The 21,087-nt window shown below is 43.6% G+C and overlaps 7 protein-coding genes across 7 annotated transcripts; 4 read left to right on the top strand and 3 right to left on the bottom strand.

Annotated features, from left to right (window-relative positions):
* The first annotated feature begins 113 nt into the window (after window positions 1-113).
* On the top strand, window positions 114-1,521 carry Bcarc35. Its single transcript, XM_001555150.2, has 6 exons — window positions 114-281; window positions 332-573; window positions 626-1,048; window positions 1,111-1,211; window positions 1,263-1,311; window positions 1,364-1,521. The coding sequence occupies exons 1-6, from the start codon at window positions 220-222 to the stop codon at window positions 1,441-1,443; spliced, it is 957 nt and encodes a 318-aa protein (XP_001555200.1). The 5' UTR covers window positions 114-219; the 3' UTR covers window positions 1,444-1,521.
* Window positions 1,522-1,758: 237 nt separating this feature from the next.
* On the top strand, window positions 1,759-5,847 carry Bchsh155. Its single transcript, XM_001555149.2, has 3 exons — window positions 1,759-3,903; window positions 3,968-5,549; window positions 5,610-5,847. Exons 1-3 carry the CDS (start codon window positions 1,966-1,968, stop codon window positions 5,723-5,725), a joined length of 3,636 nt encoding a protein of 1,211 aa, XP_001555199.1. The 5' UTR covers window positions 1,759-1,965; the 3' UTR covers window positions 5,726-5,847.
* Window positions 5,848-7,006: 1,159 nt separating this feature from the next.
* On the top strand, window positions 7,007-9,566 carry BCIN_06g06580 (hypothetical protein). Its single transcript, XM_024693685.1, has 2 exons — window positions 7,007-7,836; window positions 7,888-9,566. Exons 1-2 carry the CDS (start codon window positions 7,110-7,112, stop codon window positions 9,225-9,227), a joined length of 2,067 nt encoding a protein of 688 aa, XP_024549471.1. The 5' UTR covers window positions 7,007-7,109; the 3' UTR covers window positions 9,228-9,566.
* Window positions 9,567-9,804: 238 nt separating this feature from the next.
* BcFrt1 lies at window positions 9,805-12,201 on the bottom strand. Its single transcript, XM_001555147.2, has 2 exons — window positions 11,652-12,201; window positions 9,805-11,594 (listed from the first exon to the last, which is right to left on the bottom strand). The coding sequence occupies exons 1-2, from the start codon at window positions 11,957-11,959 to the stop codon at window positions 10,055-10,057; spliced, it is 1,848 nt and encodes a 615-aa protein (XP_001555197.1). The 5' UTR covers window positions 11,960-12,201; the 3' UTR covers window positions 9,805-10,054.
* A 1,550-nt stretch (window positions 12,202-13,751) lies between these two features.
* On the bottom strand, window positions 13,752-16,008 carry BCIN_06g06600 (hypothetical protein). Its single transcript, XM_001555145.2, has 4 exons — window positions 15,832-16,008; window positions 15,357-15,683; window positions 15,082-15,308; window positions 13,752-15,031 (listed from the first exon to the last, which is right to left on the bottom strand). Exons 1-4 carry the CDS (start codon window positions 15,865-15,867, stop codon window positions 14,056-14,058), a joined length of 1,566 nt encoding a protein of 521 aa, XP_001555195.1. The 5' UTR covers window positions 15,868-16,008; the 3' UTR covers window positions 13,752-14,055.
* A 115-nt stretch (window positions 16,009-16,123) lies between these two features.
* Bcutp13 lies at window positions 16,124-19,299 on the top strand. Its single transcript, XM_001555144.2, has one exon. The coding sequence runs from the start codon at window positions 16,285-16,287 to the stop codon at window positions 19,000-19,002; it is 2,718 nt and encodes a 905-aa protein (XP_001555194.1). The 5' UTR covers window positions 16,124-16,284; the 3' UTR covers window positions 19,003-19,299.
* A 3-nt stretch (window positions 19,300-19,302) lies between these two features.
* On the bottom strand, window positions 19,303-20,825 carry BCIN_06g06620 (hypothetical protein). Its single transcript, XM_024693686.1, has 3 exons — window positions 20,436-20,825; window positions 20,271-20,380; window positions 19,303-20,169 (listed from the first exon to the last, which is right to left on the bottom strand). Exons 1-3 carry the CDS (start codon window positions 20,593-20,595, stop codon window positions 19,399-19,401), a joined length of 1,041 nt encoding a protein of 346 aa, XP_024549472.1. The 5' UTR covers window positions 20,596-20,825; the 3' UTR covers window positions 19,303-19,398.
* Between the last annotated feature and the right edge of the window lie 262 nt (window positions 20,826-21,087).

A 21,087-nucleotide genomic window follows, 5' to 3' on the forward strand; every position in this document is an offset into this window, starting at 1 on the left:
TCCAGAGACTAAAAGCGGCAAAAAAACGAAATAATTTATTCCAGAGGTCTCGAAAATATGATGCCGCTTTAACACACAAAGCTAAGCCACCCGCCCCACGTCGTCAGCAACCTGAGCTACAACAACACAACAGGAGAGCAGCAGCTTAATTCCCCATAGTGCATTAGTAGTACTGGAAACATCACAACGGGAAGTTCAAGTCTCTTACACACCACCATAATGCTTCTTCTCGATTACCAAAATGTACTCATTCAATCCGTACTTACGGAGAGATTCTCAGGGTTTGTGTAAACCTGCATCCCAATGCCGAGCCAAAACTAATTCAAACCAGAGCACCACCGGTGAACATTGACCAAACTGTAGCCGATTTCGACGGTGTTACTTTCCACATCTCGACCCCTGAAGCAAAGACAAAAATTCTTGTTTCCATACAAGTCAAATGCTACGATGAACTTGTACGATACGGCGCTCAGCAGGTTCTTGAGCGTGAATATGGTCCATTCGTTGTTGCGCCGGAAAGTGGTTACAATTTCTCGGTGCAAGTTGACTTGGAAAGTCTGCCAGAAGAGAAGGGTATGAATGCCAGTCACTATGTATGGCATATGCTGATGCAATATATTTCCAGAAGCCCGAGATGATTTGATTAGACGCATATCCTTATTGAAACGAAATGCCATGGCTGCGCCATTCGAGCATGCCTTCACCGAATTCCACAAATTACAGGAGGAAGCATCGAAGTTCACATCCGAGGAAGCTCCCCAAGGTGTCAGAGAAGGGGGAGATGTTATGGCCATTCATTACCGTGATGAAGAAGCGATCTATATCAAGGCCAGTCACGACAGAGTTACTGTTATTTTCAGTACAGTATTCCGCGAGGAGACAGATAGAGTGTTCGGAAGGGTCTTTATCCAAGAGTTCGTAGATGCCCGAAGGAGAGCTATTCAAAATGCTCCTCAAGTATTGTTCAGAACCGACCCGCCATTGGAGCTTCAAGGAGTTCCAGGAGTAAAGGACAATGGCAGTGGAGATATTGGATATGTTACATTTGGTAAGCTCAAATCCTCTCCTGTGGTGCCGTGAGCTTCTATTTCATCCTGCTAATTCATACAGTTTTGTTCCCACGTCACCTCACACTTCAACGAAGAGATGAAGTTATTTCCCACATTCAAACATTCCGTGATTACTTCCATTACCATATCAAAGCATCAAAGGTACGTTTATGAAACACGGTCAATTCGTGATTTAGTATTAACTTCTCCTAGGCATACATTCACTCTAGAATGCGTACACGTACCGCAGACTTCTTGCAAGGTAGGCTCCTATTTCTGAAGAGTGAATGATGCACATTACTAACAATTAGTAGTTCTGAGAAGAGCACGCCCAGAGAACGAAGAGAAAGAGAGAAAGACAGCTACCGGACGCACTTTCAAGGTCCAAGGCTGAGAATAGAAGACGATTGGGAGTTTGGGGTAGGCGAATGTATGACACGAAAATTGAAATTGAGCGATATTGCATACCACAAAACTTCTAGGAGTCTTTGTTTGTGAGTCGATACCACCTTGAATACCTTGTGATTTTGGCGTGATTCTTGACACATTCGCCTTTCATTTGTCTGTCTATCATTACACTTCTCGGCCTGGATCAGTCAAATTTCATTGTGAGAACCTCGTGGAACAAACAGTAAGTAGGTGTAATTACTTCAAATGGACAAGATATCATAAAGCCATTAATAATTATTCCATTGAGCAGATAGCAAGTGAGCATTTATATCGGTGGAAAGGACATCTACTGAAGCTGGGCAATGATGTCACGTGATATACACATCAAAATCTAGCCTCGTGTGGCGGGTGGCTAGTAACACAAACTAGTGCTGGCTATCAAAGCTACTAAGTACCTTCTCAATTACAAAATCAATACAAAATTATCCCATCCAAACACCAATGCGCATCACTACAACGCGCCACTATGTCCGACACCGACTTCGAGACGATCAGGAAGCTACAGGCTGAGAGGAATGCTGCCTCTGCTGGTAAGAAGGGATCGAAGACATTTGATCCATCAAGTCAGCGAACTGATGTTTCCACCAAGGCCTCCTTAACAGAAAGCTTCGATACCAGTCTTTATGAGCGCGATGGCGGTGATAAATTCGCAGGTTATAATACTTCCATCGCAGTGGCAGATGGTGATGATGATGAAATGGAGGAAGCTGATACCAGCCGAAGATTGGTAGGCCAATACACAGCTTCCAAGGAACAGTTGAACGAATTCGCGCAAGGTAATGGGGTCGAGGAGGAAGATATTCTTTTAGGGAGAGAGAAAAGTGCACGAATTTCCGATCGCGAAACCGATTACCAAAAACGTCGACACGATCGAGTCTTGACTCCTACAAGAGCTGATGGGAATGCTGAAAGCTATAGAGATGTCATGGCTAGAAGGGAACTCGAGCGTGAGGAAGAGAGAGTTAGGAAAGCCATTGAGGAGAAGAAGGCTAATGGCGAAGTTATCCACCATACTGCAACACTGGTCAAGGAAGGTAGTGGTTCTCCTGGTGACAAGGAAAACGACGAAGCTGGTTCCACGGAAGCTGTCGCAAGTGGACGCAAAAGAAAGAAGAGATGGGATGTTGGCACTGAGGAAGACACTAGCATGGCTCCACCATCAGCGGAGAGTAAAACCAAACGTTCGAGATGGGATCAAACACCAGCTGTTGGAGGTGCCACGGTTGACGAAACTCCTAGGAGAAGGTCTAGATGGGATCAAGCACCTGCTGCCACCCCTATGGGCAATCAAGGATTAGTAACACCAATGCATCCATCACAAATGGGCGGTCCATCTATACCAACTACATTCGGAACTGATATATCATCGAGAAATGCGCCACTTTCAGATGAGGAGCTCGATATGATGTTACCATCTGAAGGTTATAAGATCTTAGAACCTCCGCCAGGTTACGCCCCAATACGAACTATTGCGCAAAAGGTCATGTCTACACCATTGCCTACTGGGGGATTTATGATGCAAGATCCGGAAAGTGGAAGACAATTAGCAAAACAACTCCCAACAGAAATACCCGGCGTGGGAGATTTGCAGTTCTTCAAGGCGGAGGATATGGCATATTTTGGAAAGCTCACAGATGGTAGTGATGAAAATTCTATGAGTGTCGAAGAACTTAAAGAAAGGAAGATCATGAGGCTCTTACTCAAAGTTAAGAATGGAACTCCACCGATGCGAAAGACTGCTCTGCGTCAACTTACGGATAACGCAAGACAATTTGGCGCCGGTCCATTGTTCAATCAAATTCTTCCATTGCTCATGGAAAAGACACTGGAAGATCAGGAGCGCCATTTGTTAGTCAAGGTTATTGATCGTATCCTCTATAAACTTGATGATCTTGTCAGGCCTTATGTTCACAAGATTCTGGTCGTCATCGAACCATTGCTTATCGATCAAGACTATTACGCTCGAGTGGAAGGTCGAGAAATTATTTCCAATCTCAGTAAAGCTGCTGGCTTAGCACACATGATCAGTACTATGCGACCAGATATTGATCACGTTGATGAATACGTACGAAACACAACTGCTAGAGCATTTGCTGTTGTCGCTTCTGCACTTGGTATTCCTGCACTTCTTCCTTTCTTACGAGCAGTTTGTAGAAGTAAGAAATCGTGGCAAGCAAGACATACTGGTGTAAAGATTGTTCAACAGATCCCTATCTTAATGGGTTGTGCTGTCCTTCCTCATCTAAAAGGTCTGGTTGATTGTATCGGTGGCAATCTTAATGACGATCAAACCAAGGTTCGAACTGTTACCAGTTTGGCAATTGCAGCTTTAGCAGAGGCAGCAAATCCCTATGGTATTGAAAGCTTCGACGATATCCTGAATCCGTTATGGACCGGTGCTAGGGTTAGTACAGAGTCTCTCTTTTATTCTTAAACAATCAAATGACAATTTACTGACTCACAAATAGAAACAACGTGGAAAAGGTCTTGCTGGTTTCTTAAAGGCCGTTGGATATATCATTCCTTTGATGGACGAGGAATATGCCAATTACTACACAGGACAAATCATGGAGATTCTTTTGAGAGAATTCTCATCTCCCGACGAGGAAATGAAAAAGGTAGTACTTAAAGTTGTTTCACAGTGCGCTGGTACCGATGGTGTAACAGCAGGATATTTGAAGGAGAATGTGTTAGATGAGTTTTTCAAGAGCTTCTGGGTTCGAAGAATGGCATTGGACAAGCGTAACTATAGACAAGTGGTTGAGACTACTGTTGATCTCGGCCAAAAAGTCGGTGTTGGCGAGATCGTGGAGCGCATCGTCAACAACTTGAAGGATGAAAGCGAAGCATATCGCAAAATGACTGTGGAGACTATTGAGAAAGTTATTGCCAGTCTCGGTGCTGCCGACATTGGCGAGAGACTCGAAGAACGACTTATCGACGGTATTTTGCACTCTTTCCAGGAACAGAGTGTCGAGGATATCGTTATGTTGAATGGATTTGGAACTGTGGTCAACGCTCTTGGTACGAGATGTAAACCATACCTCCCCCAAATTGTCAGTACCATTCTGTGGCGATTAAACAACAAATCTGCGACCGTTCGACAACAAGCGGCGGACTTAATCTCTCGTATCGCAATGGTCATGAAGCAATGTGGTGAAGATGCTTTGATGGGCAAGCTAGGTATCGTTCTTTACGAATATCTCGGTGAAGAGTATCCAGAAGTTCTCGGTTCTATCCTTGGTGCCTTGCGTTCTATTGTCACTGTGGTCGGTATCAATCAAATGCAACCTCCTATTAAGGACTTGCTTCCTCGACTTACACCAATTCTTCGAAATCGGCACGAGAAGGTACAAGAAAATACCATTGATTTGGTTGGTCGTATCGCTGATCGTGGACCTGAGAGTGTCAATGCTAGAGAATGGATGAGAATCTGTTTCGAACTCTTAGACATGCTTAAGGCCCACAAGAAAGGTATTCGCCGTGCTGCCAACAACACATTCGGTTTCATCGCCAAAGCCATTGGACCTCAGGATGTTCTTGCCACTCTTTTAAACAATCTCCGAGTTCAAGAACGTCAATCTCGTGTCTGTACAGCTGTGGCAATTGGTATTGTTGCGGAAACTTGCGCTCCATTCACAGTTCTTCCAGCTTTGATGAACGAATACCGTGTTCCCGAACTCAATGTTCAGAATGGTGTTCTGAAATCACTTTCTTTCCTCTTCGAATATATTGGTGAGATGGCCAAAGATTATGTCTATGCTATTACACCTTTGCTCGAAGATGCCTTGATCGATCGTGATCAAGTTCATAGACAGACTGCCGCCTCTGTTGTCAAGCACGTGGCGTTGGGCGTTGTTGGTCTGGGTTGTGAAGATGCAATGCTTCATCTTCTCAATTTATTATACCCCAATCTATTCGAGACCAGTCCTCACGTTATCGATCGCATTGTGGAAGCTATTGAGGCTATTAGAATGGCAATTGGACCAGGTCTTGTTCTCAACTACGTCTGGGCTGGTCTATTCCACCCAGCACGCAAAGTTAGACAACGTAAGTCGCTCTTTTCACATTTTCATATATTTACAAGATTGATGCTGACTATATTCTTAGCTTATTGGACGCTTTACAACAGCGCTTATGTGTTATCGGCCGATGCTATCGTGCCTTACTACCCAAATATGGATGATGAGAAGATGGACAGGCCCGATTTGGCAATTGTGATATAAAACAGGCATGCGATGATTTGAACATGGAGGATTGGGGTTTTTGGGCATACGTGTGTACATTAATTATGATAGCGGCTCGGGCGGGTATAAAATGTCACTTCGTTTATTTCGTTGAAGATATAAAAGTACTGGGAGAGATGATGTGAAGTTGAATGGAATGATGACTAGTGACAAATAATAATATCACTCCGTAGATGCAGTACGATTTATCTGCTTTATAACCAAACCAGGCAATTGAAAGCATCAAAGTCGGGGAAGGGATAGTAATATATTATCTAGATTTCCTAGGTCTAATAGAATTCTGCTTTCCAATCAAACCAGACAATCGAAAGTTCTCCTCGTAGTAGATACGTTATCACACATTTCAATGCATGAATCTGATATTGAAAACAAGAAGATGCTCGGGCCGTTCTAATTTCAAGCTAACCAGTCAGATGGTGCTAAACTCCAGACTAGTTTGCCGTCCGCCATGCCATTCCACAAATAATTCTTGGACAATCAAATTAGCATACGTCAATCTAGTCGGTCTCGTCATAATGTATGCCGGGCCGACATAGCAAATTCACCTGACCAAAATCAAATCAAAATTATTAATCATCCCCGAATTCAATTACAATTCAATCCTCAAAGATTTCGAAGAAAAAAAAACCAATATATTATGGAGATCTGTTTCAAAAATTGATCGGCATTTTCCGAAAGATCGCCTCCAGTCTCGACAACTCAAACATCATTATATCATCATTCTACTCCTAGATGTGCTAATTCTTGATTTTGTCTAGTGTTCGTTCATTACAGTCCCGAGTACAGTCCTAACACCGAGCACATGGTATCTATCCCCTTTACCGTCTTACGGGAATCCATTACTCGTAGTCCTATGGCCTGTTTGCCATACATTTTGAAGTATATGCCGGCCCCATCGATTTCCCCGCATTTTGAATGTCACTTCGGGTGGGGAAGATGCTTGTCAAGGGAGCTAAACGAACTAAACGGGTTAAGCGGGCTATATGAGCCTCTATACGAGCTTCTCCACGAGGCTTTGTAATGGTATCCATCATTCATATGGACGAAGAAAAAAAGCTGTGTCGCCCCACAGAGTTGTCTTGGTGGTGAAAGAACGAAAGGGGATCTCCATTCAATAAGATGAACTAAATCATGCTTTCGTCCATTGCTATACCGAGTTCTGCGAGAATTGAAAAGTAGATGAAAACGAGATGATTACGACATTCTTTTTGGCCAATGTGAAAATACGTATAAAGCCACGATGAAGGAAGCAGTGCAAATGCTAATTGCCTCTACGCAGGAAGCTTTTGGTCTTCAATCTTGGTCAAACTTCTCATGGATTCTTTGCACAACTCCGTTTAGTTTTATGTCGAAAATACCCACAATGGTTTTCTCATATTTTTCTTTCAGTCTCCTTGGCTTATGTGTAGTGTCAACTAAAGCCATACCGTATGAGGAATACATCCTTACGCCAAATTCGCGAACACTAGTACCTGTATCAGTATACAACATCAATGGCTCAGTTACCAATGCAGAAGCATTGACCGGTACGGGGTCTTCGGATCCAGCAACATTCGGTCCCTCTTCGGCCATCACCTACGACTTTGAAAAGAATATTGCTGGTATAGTCTCTTTCAATGTTGGTACGATCGACGGAGATGGTGATCAATTCATTGGAATCAGTTTTACCGAAAGCTCACTGTGGATCAGTGATAAAGGGTGCGATGCCACAGCCGATGGAGGAATCGATGAAGCTTTGTGGTATCCAGTCACGAGTGGCGGCTTTTATCAAGCGGAAAAGAAACAACAACGAGGTGGATTTAGATATCTAAATGTCTACCACAATACCACCGGGTCCGTGGAGGTTTCAAATCTAACTATACAATACACTGCTTTACCTCACCGAGCAGAAAACGAACTCAGGGCCTATACAGGTTACTTTCACAGCAATGACGAGCTGGTTAATCGAGTATGGTACGCTGGGGCTTATACTAATGATATGTGTACTATTGATCCTACAACCGGAGACTCTCTAGTACATTTAGGCGAGATCACTTCAAACAGTACGATCACAGAACCTGTAACATGGTGGAACAATTACACCATTGCTAGTATGTTCTCCTTCCTGTGTTACGAAAATGATACTGACAAGTAACTATCAGATGGTACCAGTGTTCTTACTGATGGCGCTAAGAGAGACCGTCTCGTATGGCCAGGAGACATAGCAATTTCCGGTCCCTCAGTCTTCGTTTCAACTAACGACATGCCAACCATCAAGAATTCTCTCGACTCATTGTTAGTACTTCAAAACTCTTCAGGTGCACTGCCATATGCTGGAATCCCATTTAATGAAGTCATCCCAACCTGGAGTTTTACTTATCACCTTCATTCATTGATCGACATTCACGATTACTATCTGTTTACCGGCGACGAAGAGTATTTGAAGGAACGTTGGGGACAATTCACATTAGGAATGAATTTCTCCTTAAGCCTTATCGATGAGACAAAAATGGCCAATCTTCCTGCAAATAACCCTGATTGGTTACGAGTTGGTATGGGTGGCCATAACATCGAGGCAAACTCCATCCTTTACTATACTCTAAATCTGGGTACCAAACTCGCAAAAGTACTTAATGACTCTTCACCTGCCACTTCGAAATGGCCAGAATACGCCGCTGGTATCAAATCAGCCGCAAACGCCGCGCTCTGGGACAACACAACAAATCTCTTCAGAGACAACGATACCCTTCCATTAACAACACTCTATCCACAAGACGGAAACTCATGGGCTATCTTCTCCGGCCTTGTATCGACTCCCGCCCGAGCTCTTGAAGTCTCCGATTCTCTAGCCGCACGCTGGGGCAAATACGGAGCTCCCGCTCCCGAGGGCGGCGGTGATGTAGTATCCCCCTTCGTTAGTGGTTTCGAAATCCAAGCGCACTACATGGCTGGAAGAGCTGATCGCGCTGTCGAAATGATTAAATTCATGTGGGGAGATTTCATGCTGGACGATCCACGCATGACGAATAGTACGTTTATAGAAGGATATTCTTCGGATGGTACTCTACACTATGCGCCGTATTCGAATGATCCGCGAGTATCTCATGCGCATGGCTGGAGTACGGGACCAACTTCTGCTCTGACATTTCATGGAGCAGGGTTGAGAGTTACAGAGGCAGCGGGCAAATCTTGGAGTGTGGCACCCAACTTGGGAGGTTTGACAGATATAGAAGCGGGATTCGAGACGGATCTCGGCAACTTTGCGGTTAAGGTGGCAGGAAGTTCGGGAAGATTGGAGAGCATCGAGATTACCACTCCCAAGGGAACAGTGGGTTCGATAAGCGTGCCGTATACTAACCAGACGGCAACAATAAATCTGCAGAACAGAGATGGGGAAGAAGTCGCTATGACCCGGCAAATTGCCGCGGGTAATGCGACGAGTGGGAGGTACGTGGTGGAGAATGTGGCAGGGGGGAATTGGACCGTAACTCTTTGCTATTAATCTTGAGTTGGAAAAATAATTATAAATACGTATTCATCTGATAATATTCTGTTTTCGAAGGCTATACTATTCATGATGATGGTTGACCAACTGTACTGAGCTGGATTCATGTAATTTGAGGCTTGATGTGAGAAAGTTATCATCTAGAAAGTATACACTTGACAATACATCAGATGATCTATATATGAGTAAGAAAATGATTTCGGGAACCTTTTAAATTTGGCGATTTCTACTCGAAAAAAGAGTTAATTGCTAGAGGATTGAGAGGATTAGTTGAGTGAAAGGTTATATGTGTCGATTCTATTTGACTTAGGGATTTGTAGATCAAATGACAGTATATGTATGATTTATAAGAAGGTTCAAAAGATTCAAAAGATTCAAAAGATTGAGAAGCTAAAAGTGAATGAAAGAAACACTTGATTTATATAATCGATAATAAATGACAAACTGAGCAACATTCGTATAGCTTTAACAGAACTAAAACTTTCATTGTTCGACCTTAATCTAAACATTATACAGTTATTTATCTGACTTCACTTTGGTCATCGAATACAAACACAAAAAGAAACTTGGAAAATGATCTTAAAAAGGTATCATGCATTACTTGTATTAAAATCAAGGGATATCATTTTTATTACATATCAATCATTACTCGTCCGAATATAACCTTTCCCTTCATATCCATCCAACTTTTTATATAATCATCGCATTTCATGCCATTAAATCATGATCCAAAATATTGCCTCCCTTCAAATCGTTCCATAAGGCATTAATCCATCTCCTATAGTAAGTTCGTCATTGTTTGTAACGACCATACCATCCATCATCTACATAGACTCAGGTTGCATCAACTCCTCATGCTTGGCATCTCCCATTCCACCCTCATCAGACTTATGTCCATTCTCCTTTCTGAAGATATCACTCTCAGAAACTGGAGAGAAGACTTTACCCCATCGTCCATGAATAAAATCACTAGCAGTCACCATTGAACTTCTCAAGTTCTCCTTGACCAATTGACCAGTAGGTTGACTGAAAATAACATCAATCTCCTCAAGCGTCTTGTTCTTGGTCTCAGGCATGAAAAGCACCTGGTAGAACCAACCGACCACTGCGATACCACCATAGAAACCCAATGTCAAACCAATATTCGACATAGCTTTTTGCATCTCAGCAAAGAAATATGTAACAAGGAAAGAGCAGAGGAAGAGCATGGTATCCGAAGTTTCCATACCGTAAGAACGGAGATAAGTAGGGTAGACCTCGGAAGGAATAACCCAAGTAAGACAAGCGTAGGAACCGAAGAAACCTTCGTAGAGAATAAGACCGGTAATATATGTACCTTGGGAACCCGCTTTGTTGGTCAAAGGAATAAGGTATGAACAACCGATGATGACAAGACCGATGAAGAACCCGGGAAGCATAGCAATGGCCCAGAAACGACGACCGAATTTCTCCATGTAGAGAATGGCAGGAATGGTACCGATGAGAAGAGCTCCACCTCCTACAAGCGACATGAAGACAGCTTCCTTATCATTGAAACCAACTTGTTGCATAAGCGTGGCCATGTAGTATTGAATAGCGTTGATACCAGTGAATTGTCCCAAGAAAATCATGACGTTTGCATAAACAATCGCACGACGAGCACGAGGAACAGTGATGAAGTCGAGCCACGCGAATCTCTTGCGAGCACCTTCCATTTCACGCTCAGAATCGACGGAATGTTTCATGACGAAAAATTCCTTACGAGCAGCTTCATCTGTACCACGAATACGTTTCCAGACACCCCAAGCATCGGCAGTGCGTCCTTTGTGCATAAGGAAACGGGGGGATTCTGGCATGAAGAGAATACCGACAAGCATGATTGTGGAAAAGACGAGGGAAGATCCCAACATGTATCTCCAACCACCAGATTTAACACCGACGAAAATAGCAGCGACGACATAACCGAGGACTTCTCCAAGCGCAATCATGAACTGGTAAAGCGAGACCAAGTTTCCACGATATTTGGGTGCAACAGATTCTGCGACGTAGACAGGGACAGTTCCACCTTCGAGACCGACACCGAGACCGAGGATGACACGTCCAGCCATCATCATGCCAAAGTTCACGGCACCGGCTTCGAGTGCTGCTCCGACAGTGTAGAGAAATAGAGACCACACGATAGCTTGTTTTCTTCCGACGGCTTCGTTCAATGGTCCGAGCATCAAAGCACCACCGACGGCACCCAATGGTACACCAGAACTGACCAAACTAACTTGTTTTGTGTTGAGACCAAGCGAGCTTGGCATGTATAGATTTGCGCCGGAGATCAAAGATTGATCGATACCGGAAAGAAGACCTCCCATGGAGGCAAAAGCGACCAGTAACCTGCACAACATCAATTAGACATTTCTTCTGAAATTATTTGCACAAGAAAGTACATACCAAGTGTAATGTCTAGGGTCCTTGAAACTCAACTGGAATATGTCGGAACGAGATTTGCCTCGAGATGTAACCTCTGCCTCCAAATCTTGTACTTCGTTATCAATAGTTTCCATGTCACCTGCAGCAGCGATTTGAAGAGCCTCCCACTCTGAGACCTTTCGACCGATATGACTTGGGCGAGCTTGAGCTGCACCCTTCTCGTTGCCGACATCTGATACATCTTCTTCGCTCATCTTGGCTTGCGTGTCATAATGAGAAGAGCTGACGTCTTCATGGTTGACGACCTCCTTCGTGGGGAAATCTGACATGATTGTGAATTATATTACGATGTGTTTAAAAACTATTCAGTAGAGGAAGAAAAGGAGTTGTGAGGGAACTGTCCACTCAGTATAAAAGTGAAGATTTTCTTCACAAAATATAAAGGCGCGAAAAGAAAATTAGAGAGGTATAGAAAACGGGGGCATGCAGAATGAATGAGGGGAATGAGCGAAGATATATGATTTGAAAACCTGGGGCATCTGAATAGCCATTCTATCACAAAGTTGTAGCCGAACAACATTCCCTTCAAGGATTAAGGTTTCCAACTTGTCAGATGAGAGCTTGCCTGTTACTTTTACCTATTAAGGAAAGGTGGTAGAAGGACTTCATGTTGACGTTGGGTTCTTTCCGCAATCTTTTGGTAGTGAAAGCTTGAAAGTTTGGAACCAATTACCAAAACAGGCGCCAGACCGAATGAACCACTTGGATCACAGGACTAGATTCTTAAGATTTCCGAATAAAATTTTGCCCCTGGGGTCTCCGGTTCACGCTAGATCTTGCAGACTCCCCTCGGTTCTCCACAAGAAAATTGCATGACTTCCCCTCCCATGGAGTCTGTTGGGGTCTGGAGAGGCGGAGAGTGGAGATTCTCAATCTGGTGGGTTGGTAGAATTTCGGCAATACTTTGTTGCACGACTTGTGCTTGAACAATTTTGATTGAACAAAAGGATTCACGCGGTTGATGAAAGAAAAAGAGTAACTAAGTTTGACGTCGGGCTTTAGTTATGCAGCCATGCCACGCATGCGTGGAGGGATCCCTCGGCCGGCGTCTGGCGGTTCACCGGTAGTTCGTTTTTTCCCGTTTTTTTGATTGGAAAAAATGACGAGAGAGTACCAAGTTAGTCAAAACATATCGCATAAGTCTTCATCCCTTGTGAATCGTTCGTAATATGATTCGTTAGTCGCTCAAATACTCGCACTAAATTGAAGATGGATTCATTAATCGAATGCAAGATATCCTGGTACAACATCCACAAAAACGCCGAAGATGATTGATGATTATTGCACGGACTTTTTCCAAGTCGCTCTGCTGTCGAAAATCTTCTCCCGATGAGACGAGAAAAGTTTTTATAAAGACTGACACCCATGCAATGACTGTTCTGTTGAAGCATTCGGGATTCTTGTTGCTCTGGTAGACTTGTTAAACAGCTAAGTGGCGATGGAACTGTCTAGTACAATCAGTCGTACATCACAGAAATGAGCAGACACAAGAGTCATGTTGGAACAATCAAGAATCCCATAGCGGTCGTCGTTTTTGCATAACCACAAGATCCCAGCGGGTGGGTTTCGGCTTAGAGTAACCACTTTTTTCAGTGGAAGCTTATTGAACCCAAGCTTCCTTGTCCCGCACTTGGTATGGTCTTGTTGGTTTGCTTATAACGAGTCAAGAACATGTCCAAAGTCTTAACTCAACACTAGACAAACCGTTAAAAGCCTTTCGGATGGCTTACTCAAGCTTTCACGTCCGATTCAGAAGCGTCTTTCCGGAAAATAAAAATTAGTTCTACAAACTCAGATCAACCAATTGTTCTTGGTGTCTTCCAAAAGTCAATTTCATTATGCTATGCATACCTAGAATGAACTCTGCTGGCTGTTGCAGGTATTGCCTCGTCACGTCCGAATTCCTAATGGCCAGAGGAAGCTAATCTATCCTAGCATCAAGCCAAATTGGAAAATTCCTTCTACCCACAAAGACGCCGAATCTAACATCTTTGGATCCATAAAACACGAACCACGCTCAAATCAACGTTCCCTGAGCGTCCCGACTTATCTTCTTGCATCTGTCAAGGCGTCAATCGTATTCGAGTCAGGAGATCTTGATTTCGCAACTCCACATGCTGGATCACCCCTGATATCCTGTCTTCAAGAACGAAAGTTTGTCTTCCATGCGACAACCTAGCCCATAGGAGTGAAACAATGCAGCTGCCCCAATACTCCAGTCTCCATTCCCCAACCTCCAGAACTTTTAAGTTGTGGAACCGACAGTCAAATGTTCGCGGGGATGCTCTCGGTCCGATTACACAGTTCAAATAACGACAGCTATATGAAAGTTCCCAATGTTGATATAAAAAACAAGTAGATTATCTCAGTCAGAGTCTGGTCCTATGGGAAGTGGTCTTTGTTGCTCTGATTTTTTCACATCTGCGACGTACTCAATAACAAACGTGAATCCAGCCCACACAATTCCTGTTGCGATGAATTGGAAAGCCCACGAAGAGATCAAATGCTTCAAGCTAGGCATCTGGAAACCTATTTCGTAGAAGTTGTCCAAACCGAAGCCAACTTTATTTCCGTATGCTCTAGCGACAAATCGCAACATTATGGCCTCAAGTGGCGTTATAAAAATGGAAGCGGCTAGTTCTCTAAATCCTTCTGCAGCAAGTATAGTTGGAAGCATGGTAAGTCCGGTTTTGCGGTATTTGACAACTTTTGGTTCTCCTGGAACATTTGTACTTCGAAGCTCAGCCGACCATGCTCCATGACCAACAGTTGGCTCGGCTGCTGTGGATGTAGAATCAACGTCAAAGCTGATTAGTGTTGGTCGCGGATCTTCATCCTCACCAGGATCAACACTCACTGAGGCATTAGTGTGGCGCCGAGGTCGAGGTGCTGTTCTATCCAGCGCCGGCAAGCCTTCAAGAGCTCGTAACGTATCTTCCTCTCCGCCTCGAACTGGGCGATTTTCTTCGGGATCGTCTGGGGTATCAAATTCCAATATTGGTGCTTCGACTCCAAATCCAGCAAACATACTGTCTCCTTTTGGCCGAGGTAGAGATTTGAATATAGGTCGATACAATAGTCGTGAAACAATATATTTGAACTTTCCGTGAAATAGAACTACTACAATTGGGGCTGTGGAGCGAAGCAAAGCTAGTGTCCATGAAAGAATTGAACTGATGTTTTTTGAAGGTGGAGGTGGTGCTTGGAGTAGTGATGCTTTCGAGAATGGAATCAATGACATCAATGGAGGTAAGAATTGGTTATACTCGACCAATCCAAACTGATGCAACATAGCAAACATTCGTAAGTGTAATGTGATATAACGAAAGCCTAAATTGAGACTGCAACCCATCAGTTACGTCAGGAGTTCAGTGTCTGTACATATACTTACAATTCCCCGGCAATGTACTTGGTCCATACTTCTCGAGAGGTAAGTCTTCGCTCATCTTCACCAAACATCTGATCCAGAAGAACTTCCAAGAAGCAGCCTACCCAGTCTGATACATGATATGCTATAACAGTGGGAAGCCCGGAAAAGAATAGATTTGTGACAGATCTCCTGGTTCTCTCGTGCTGAATCAACGCTAGGATTCCAATATCAGAATATGACCTGTAGAGCTTCAACGTGTAAGCATGACACTGTATTCAGTTGATAAATCGACGCACCAGAACTCTTCGCCTGAACCCAATAGCACCCCAGACACCAGCATGTAGTGTAGCACGGCCAGCTTCCAATATCCTTAGACCTTTGATTGTCTCTTCAATTTTCTTCGTGTTGTGTAATATTGCAGCTTCCCTCACAGCAGTCAAATCTTCAACAATACCTGTGACTTGCATCACTTCATTAGCTGCACGAATGTTTTCTCGCTCTCTCCGTTTAGTTTCTGGATTTCTTGGATGTCCATGTTCATCATATATCTGTGTATAGCCAGCATTCTCCGGAACATCTGGTGGAGTTGGCCAGATTACTTGGTCTTCATATGGTGTTCGGCCCTAGAATCTGTGAGTATGAAGCTTTGTGGGGGTATCGTTTTGGCGTCAAGCATTTTGGAAATTTAACGCCTTCCAACAGCCACAACGAATTTGATATATAGGAAAGATTTGGCCGTCTGCGACTGAAAAGGGAAAGGCATCAACGTACCAATGCCCAAGCAGTCAAAGATTCTAGCCTGCCCATGGTTGCTGATTGTAGATGCTTTAGAAGTTGCACCAACGCATAGTACACCTACTGTGAGGGTTACAAATGACGACTTCTGTATCATGCAGTCATGTTCTGACGAGTTTGATGAAATTATTCAAGTATTTCACTCTTCTCTTCAAAGAAAGGTTTGTGATCGCAAACAAGAAGGAATGCACGTCTGCACGTGACATCGAGCGCTAAGATTAAGCTTATCGTTGACCCCTGTCAGCATCAAAATATTTTTGATTCAAGTGAAAATAAAAATATTTTGGTTATCAACATTTCCAGCTCCAATTGGTTCTAGGAGCGCCCGGCATTATAATAAAGTCAGGAAATATAACAAGATCGCACACTGTAAGGAAGCCAGATACTATAATAAAGCCACGCATTGAGATACCAAGCTTGTGGCGCATCATGGCAACCAAGGCTCCCTACCAAACGACATTCGAACCTGCGCATACTATACAGCCAATTTACACTGGAGGAAGTGTTGCACTTGACCAAACGGGTCGCATACTTGCTACAACACTCGGGGAAGATGCACTATTGACAGATTTGAATACAGGGAGGGAATTGGCCAGGATAGAAGGAGATGGAGAGGTCATCTCTACATTAAGTCTCACGCCGTCTGCTTCCCATCTCATCATATGTTCGAGATCACTATCTATGCGAATCTACTCCCTACGTCCTTCAATTACTTCTGATCTTTCCCTCAACTACGAACTTCTTCGAACACTTAAACCGCATTCTACGCCAGTGGTAGTCTTAGCTGTAGACCAGACGAGTACTCTGCTAGCAACTGGGGCTGCAGATGGAGTAGTAAAAGTTTGGGATATCGCCGGAGGTTACGTCACACATACATTTCGAGGCCCCAATGTACTTGTGTCCGCCTTACACTTCTTCGAATTGGTTGCGAGCGGTAGGGATGAGGAATTAGGCATTTCAGCAAGAAACCGAAAGAACGGGAGCCGAAAGAGTCAAGCAGATGATGACAGCAATGAGAACGAAGCAGCGAGAGGGTTCCGTCTTGCATCTGGTAGTCAAGATGGTAAAGTTCGTATTTGGGATCTTTACAAGAGGAATTGTGCCTCGGTTTTAGATTCACACGTATCGGATGTTCGAGCTTTAGATTATTCACCAGAAGAGAATGCGCTTCTTACCGGAAGTCGAGATAAGACAATAATGTGGTGGGATGCGAAGACGTGGAAGATCAGAAAAGTCATACCCGTGCTTGAGGAAGTAGAAACTGCAGGATTTATCGAGGCCGGAAAGTTCACATATACTGGAGGATCAAATGGAACCATTAGAGTTTGGCAAACGGAAAATGGTAGGGAAGTCACAAAACCACAAAAGAGTGGTGCAGAGGCAGATGCTATTGTAGATGCGCTTTCATACCATGAACTTCCTTTCATTCTGTCAATTCAAGCAGATCATACCTTAATCCTTCACTCAAAAGCACCCATGGAAAACGCGGATTCCACTATCACCATTCCGGCTCTGCCCCAAATCCAACGAATCTCTGGAACTCATGACGAGATCATTGATTTAGGATTTCTTTTACCTGATAAATCCCTTCTTGCTTTAGCTACCAATTCGGAGGAAGTCCGTATCGTCTCCTTGAACCAAGGTTCCGAAAACAATTCTACAAAATCTGCCGCGTATTTTGGTGCCGATGTCGCTCAGCTCAAGGGACATGAAGATATTATCATCTGTTTAGATATTGACTGGTCGGGCCACTGGATTGCCACCGGTGCTAAAGATAACACTGCTAGACTTTGGCGTATCGATGCCGAAAACGCTTCATACACCTGTCATACAACTTTTACTGGACATGCAGAATCTCTTGGTGCTATTGCACTTCCTCATACTCCGCCACCAGAATCGTCACCCGCCTATAAGTCACCTTTGGACCATCCACCCAGCTTTTTGCTGACCGGTTCTCAAGACCAAACTATCAAGCGGTGGGATATTCAAGCTCAGACAGCAACTGGCAAAGCACCAAGAGCTTCATTAACCAAAAAAGCCCACGACAAAGATATCAACGCATTAGATATTAACCACAACTCTGAGTTATTTGCATCGGCATCTCAAGACAAAACTGTCAAAATTTGGTCTACCAAAGAGTTAGAAGTACAGGGTGTATTGCGTGGTCATCGTCGTGGTGTTTGGTCTGTAAAATTCGCGCCAAAAGATACCCCAACTCTTCAAGGAGAGTCCGGTCCAGCTTCAGGAAAAGGTTTAATTCTCACTGGAAGTGGAGATAAAACTGTCAAGATATGGAACCTTTCTGACTACAGCTGTTTAAGAACATTCGAAGGGCATACCAACTCTGTTCTCAAAGTGGCATGGTTGAAGTTACCTGCACCAGAAGATAGAAATAGGAAACATATCCAAATAGCCACAGCTGGTGGAGATGGACTTGTCAAAGTCTGGAGCGCAACAAACGGAGAATCAGAATGCACATTAGATAACCACGAAGATAGAGTTTGGGCCCTCACTGTCCACCCTAAAACAAACATGATAGTATCAGGAAGTGGGGATTCTACTGTCACATTCTGGAAGGACACAACTTCAGCAACAATAGCTGCTAGGGAAGCGGCCAATACTCAATTCGTGGAGCAAGAGCAGGAATTACAAAACTTCATACATGCTGGCAGCTACAGAGAAGCTATCATTCTTGCACTTACACTCAATCATCCCGCACGATTACTTTCTATATTCACAACTGTCGTTACTGGTGCTCACGAAGAAGGAAGTATCTCAGGTCTCAAAGCTGTCGATACCGTCTTAGCCTCGTTAACAGATGCTCAAATCTTCAACCTACTTCTCAGAGTCCGTGACTGGAACACCAACGCTAGAACCGCGTCTGTAGCACAAAGAATCCTACATGTTTTGGTCAAGAGTTATCCCGCTTCTCGCTTATCGAATCTCAAGATTAAGGGGGCACAAGGACAAAAGAGTTTGAAGGAGGTAATTGACGCTTTGAAAGTTTATACCGATAGACATTATAAGAGAATGGAGGAATTGCTTGACGAGAGCTATCTTTTAGAATACACGTTGCGGGAAATGGATGGTCTTGGATTCATTGAGAATGGACCCATGGATGGTGCTGGAGATACAATTATGGTGTAATTTTGTTCGTAACGAGGTGTTTAATGGTCAAAATTGGTAGAATAAAATATGAAAGGTTTGAATATTAATATTCAAAGCGTTGTGAATTTTGCAAAAGCTTGAGAATTGTAAATAACGTTTCACATCCCAAATGAATCCAGCATTCTAAATTAGTTTAAGCTTCCCAACAGATCCAATAATCAAAAGCCGCTCGTTGTCGATCGGACATCAGGCTTCATTTCACAGAGTTCTAGCTCCACCTCAAACCCTAGACCGCACCTGATTCGATATTTCAAATCTTAAATCTCAACTACATCATTCTATTTCAACGCCCAGAAATTCAAAACTTGCCCACGCTTCCTCCATAAACCCTACTTCCAAGACGTACACGCAACCCCACTCACTATCCACTATCCACTATCCCATCATTTCCACATCCCAAAAATAAAAGTAAAAAACAGGACATCTATTTCGGAATATCGCCCTCCCGATACTCGGCACAAAATCTCGTATACTCTTCTTCGGAGAATCGACCGCGCAGATACAGGGCATAAGCCAGGTCTCCTTTGGATTTGAGACACAACTGTGTGTATTCCCGGAGCTCGGCGACGAATTTTGTGTGGGGTGGGGAGGCGGGATGGGGAGATTAACACTTACGATCCTAGTAACAGAATTGGTCGGAGGAGGTAAGAGAACAGGTTTGGCTTTGACAGGAGCAGCTTCTAGTTCGGCTGTGAAGCTAGGATCGGCAACAGGAATGCTGGTAGTTTTAAGTACGGGGGGAGAATCGTGAAGTCTAGATGTATATGAAGGTGGAGGGGAAGTTAGAGTATGTTGAAGGACTTGCTGAGATGGAAGGAGGCTTCTTGGTACAGGATTTTGCTTTGGCGCGATGACTTGTTTTGGTGCGATGACTTGCTTTGGTGCGATGACTTGCTTTGGTGTGATGACTTGTTTTGGTGCGATGACTTGCTTTGGTGTGATGACTTGCTTTGATGTGATGACTTGCTTGGTGGGCGGTGCTGGTTTATCCACGGAGGTATCGAAGAATTCTACGCAAAAATTGGCGTACGATTCTGCTGAAATTCTATTTCTTTTGTATAAAGCCAAGGCAAGATCGTCCTTTCCTTTGTGAAGACAAATTTCTTTGTATTCACATAGTTCGGCATCTAGGTGTGTAACTTGGTTCTGTAGATAGAGATTGGATTAGCTAAGTGATCACGATGATTGTTGATGGATAAACTCAATGACAAGTATATTTCAAGGCCAGGGAGAGTGGATGGGCAAACCTTTGGCTTCTTTAAGGACATTGGCAGATTCTCCCATCTTTTGATTGCCATGCTAGCTGCGTATATAATGGAGAGGTGCTTCTTCTCAAAGTCCAATAGCTCCATCCTGACTACACCAAATGATCGTTAGTCGAGTACAGGATCCCACGTTGAAGTGCAACCTACAGAGACCCATCACCATCTTTTGAATGATCATGGGAAGATCGTTTGGATACCTTCTAGATAAATCTTTGTGGGCACTGTTAATGCGTTGCTCTGTGATGATTTCTCCTTTGTGATCTTTTTCGCCAACAGCCCAATGTTCAAGGGCTTTGAGAGTGATCATTTTGGACGAGAAAGACAATTCTGTGCGAAGTCGTTACTGCTAGTGATCAATCCTAGGAGGCCAATGTAAAGTCTGATGATGTGCTGTATCAAAGAGTCTTGTTATTGTCCTACAAGTGATAAAGTTCAGGTTGAGGAATCGCAAATTCGACAATTTCACCAAAGTCTCATTGCATTATAAGAGTTCAAGTGAAACCCTCAAGACACTTTCGAGCTTCTCACAGACAATGCTTCTAAGTGAGGGGTTATCCTTACTTGAAGTGAATTTGGCAGGGAAGAATTTATAGAGACTGTATATGCCAGCCAATAATTTCTGATGATTGACAGAGGCACAGAGAATCTTCGCTTATTACTCCTGACTTCCCTCCAACAAATTCACTCACAACTCACCTCACAGTTACATTACACTTCAATAAAAATGAAGTTAGGAAACTATTTAGCTGCACGCCTTTCAATTGAACTTTTCTTTCTTTTTTATAGCTTGCACTTTTGT

Source organism: Botrytis cinerea, chromosome 6, assembly GCF_000143535.2.
Source record: "Botrytis cinerea B05.10 chromosome 6, complete sequence".
Classification (NCBI taxonomy): Eukaryota; Fungi; Ascomycota; class Leotiomycetes; order Helotiales; family Sclerotiniaceae; genus Botrytis; species Botrytis cinerea.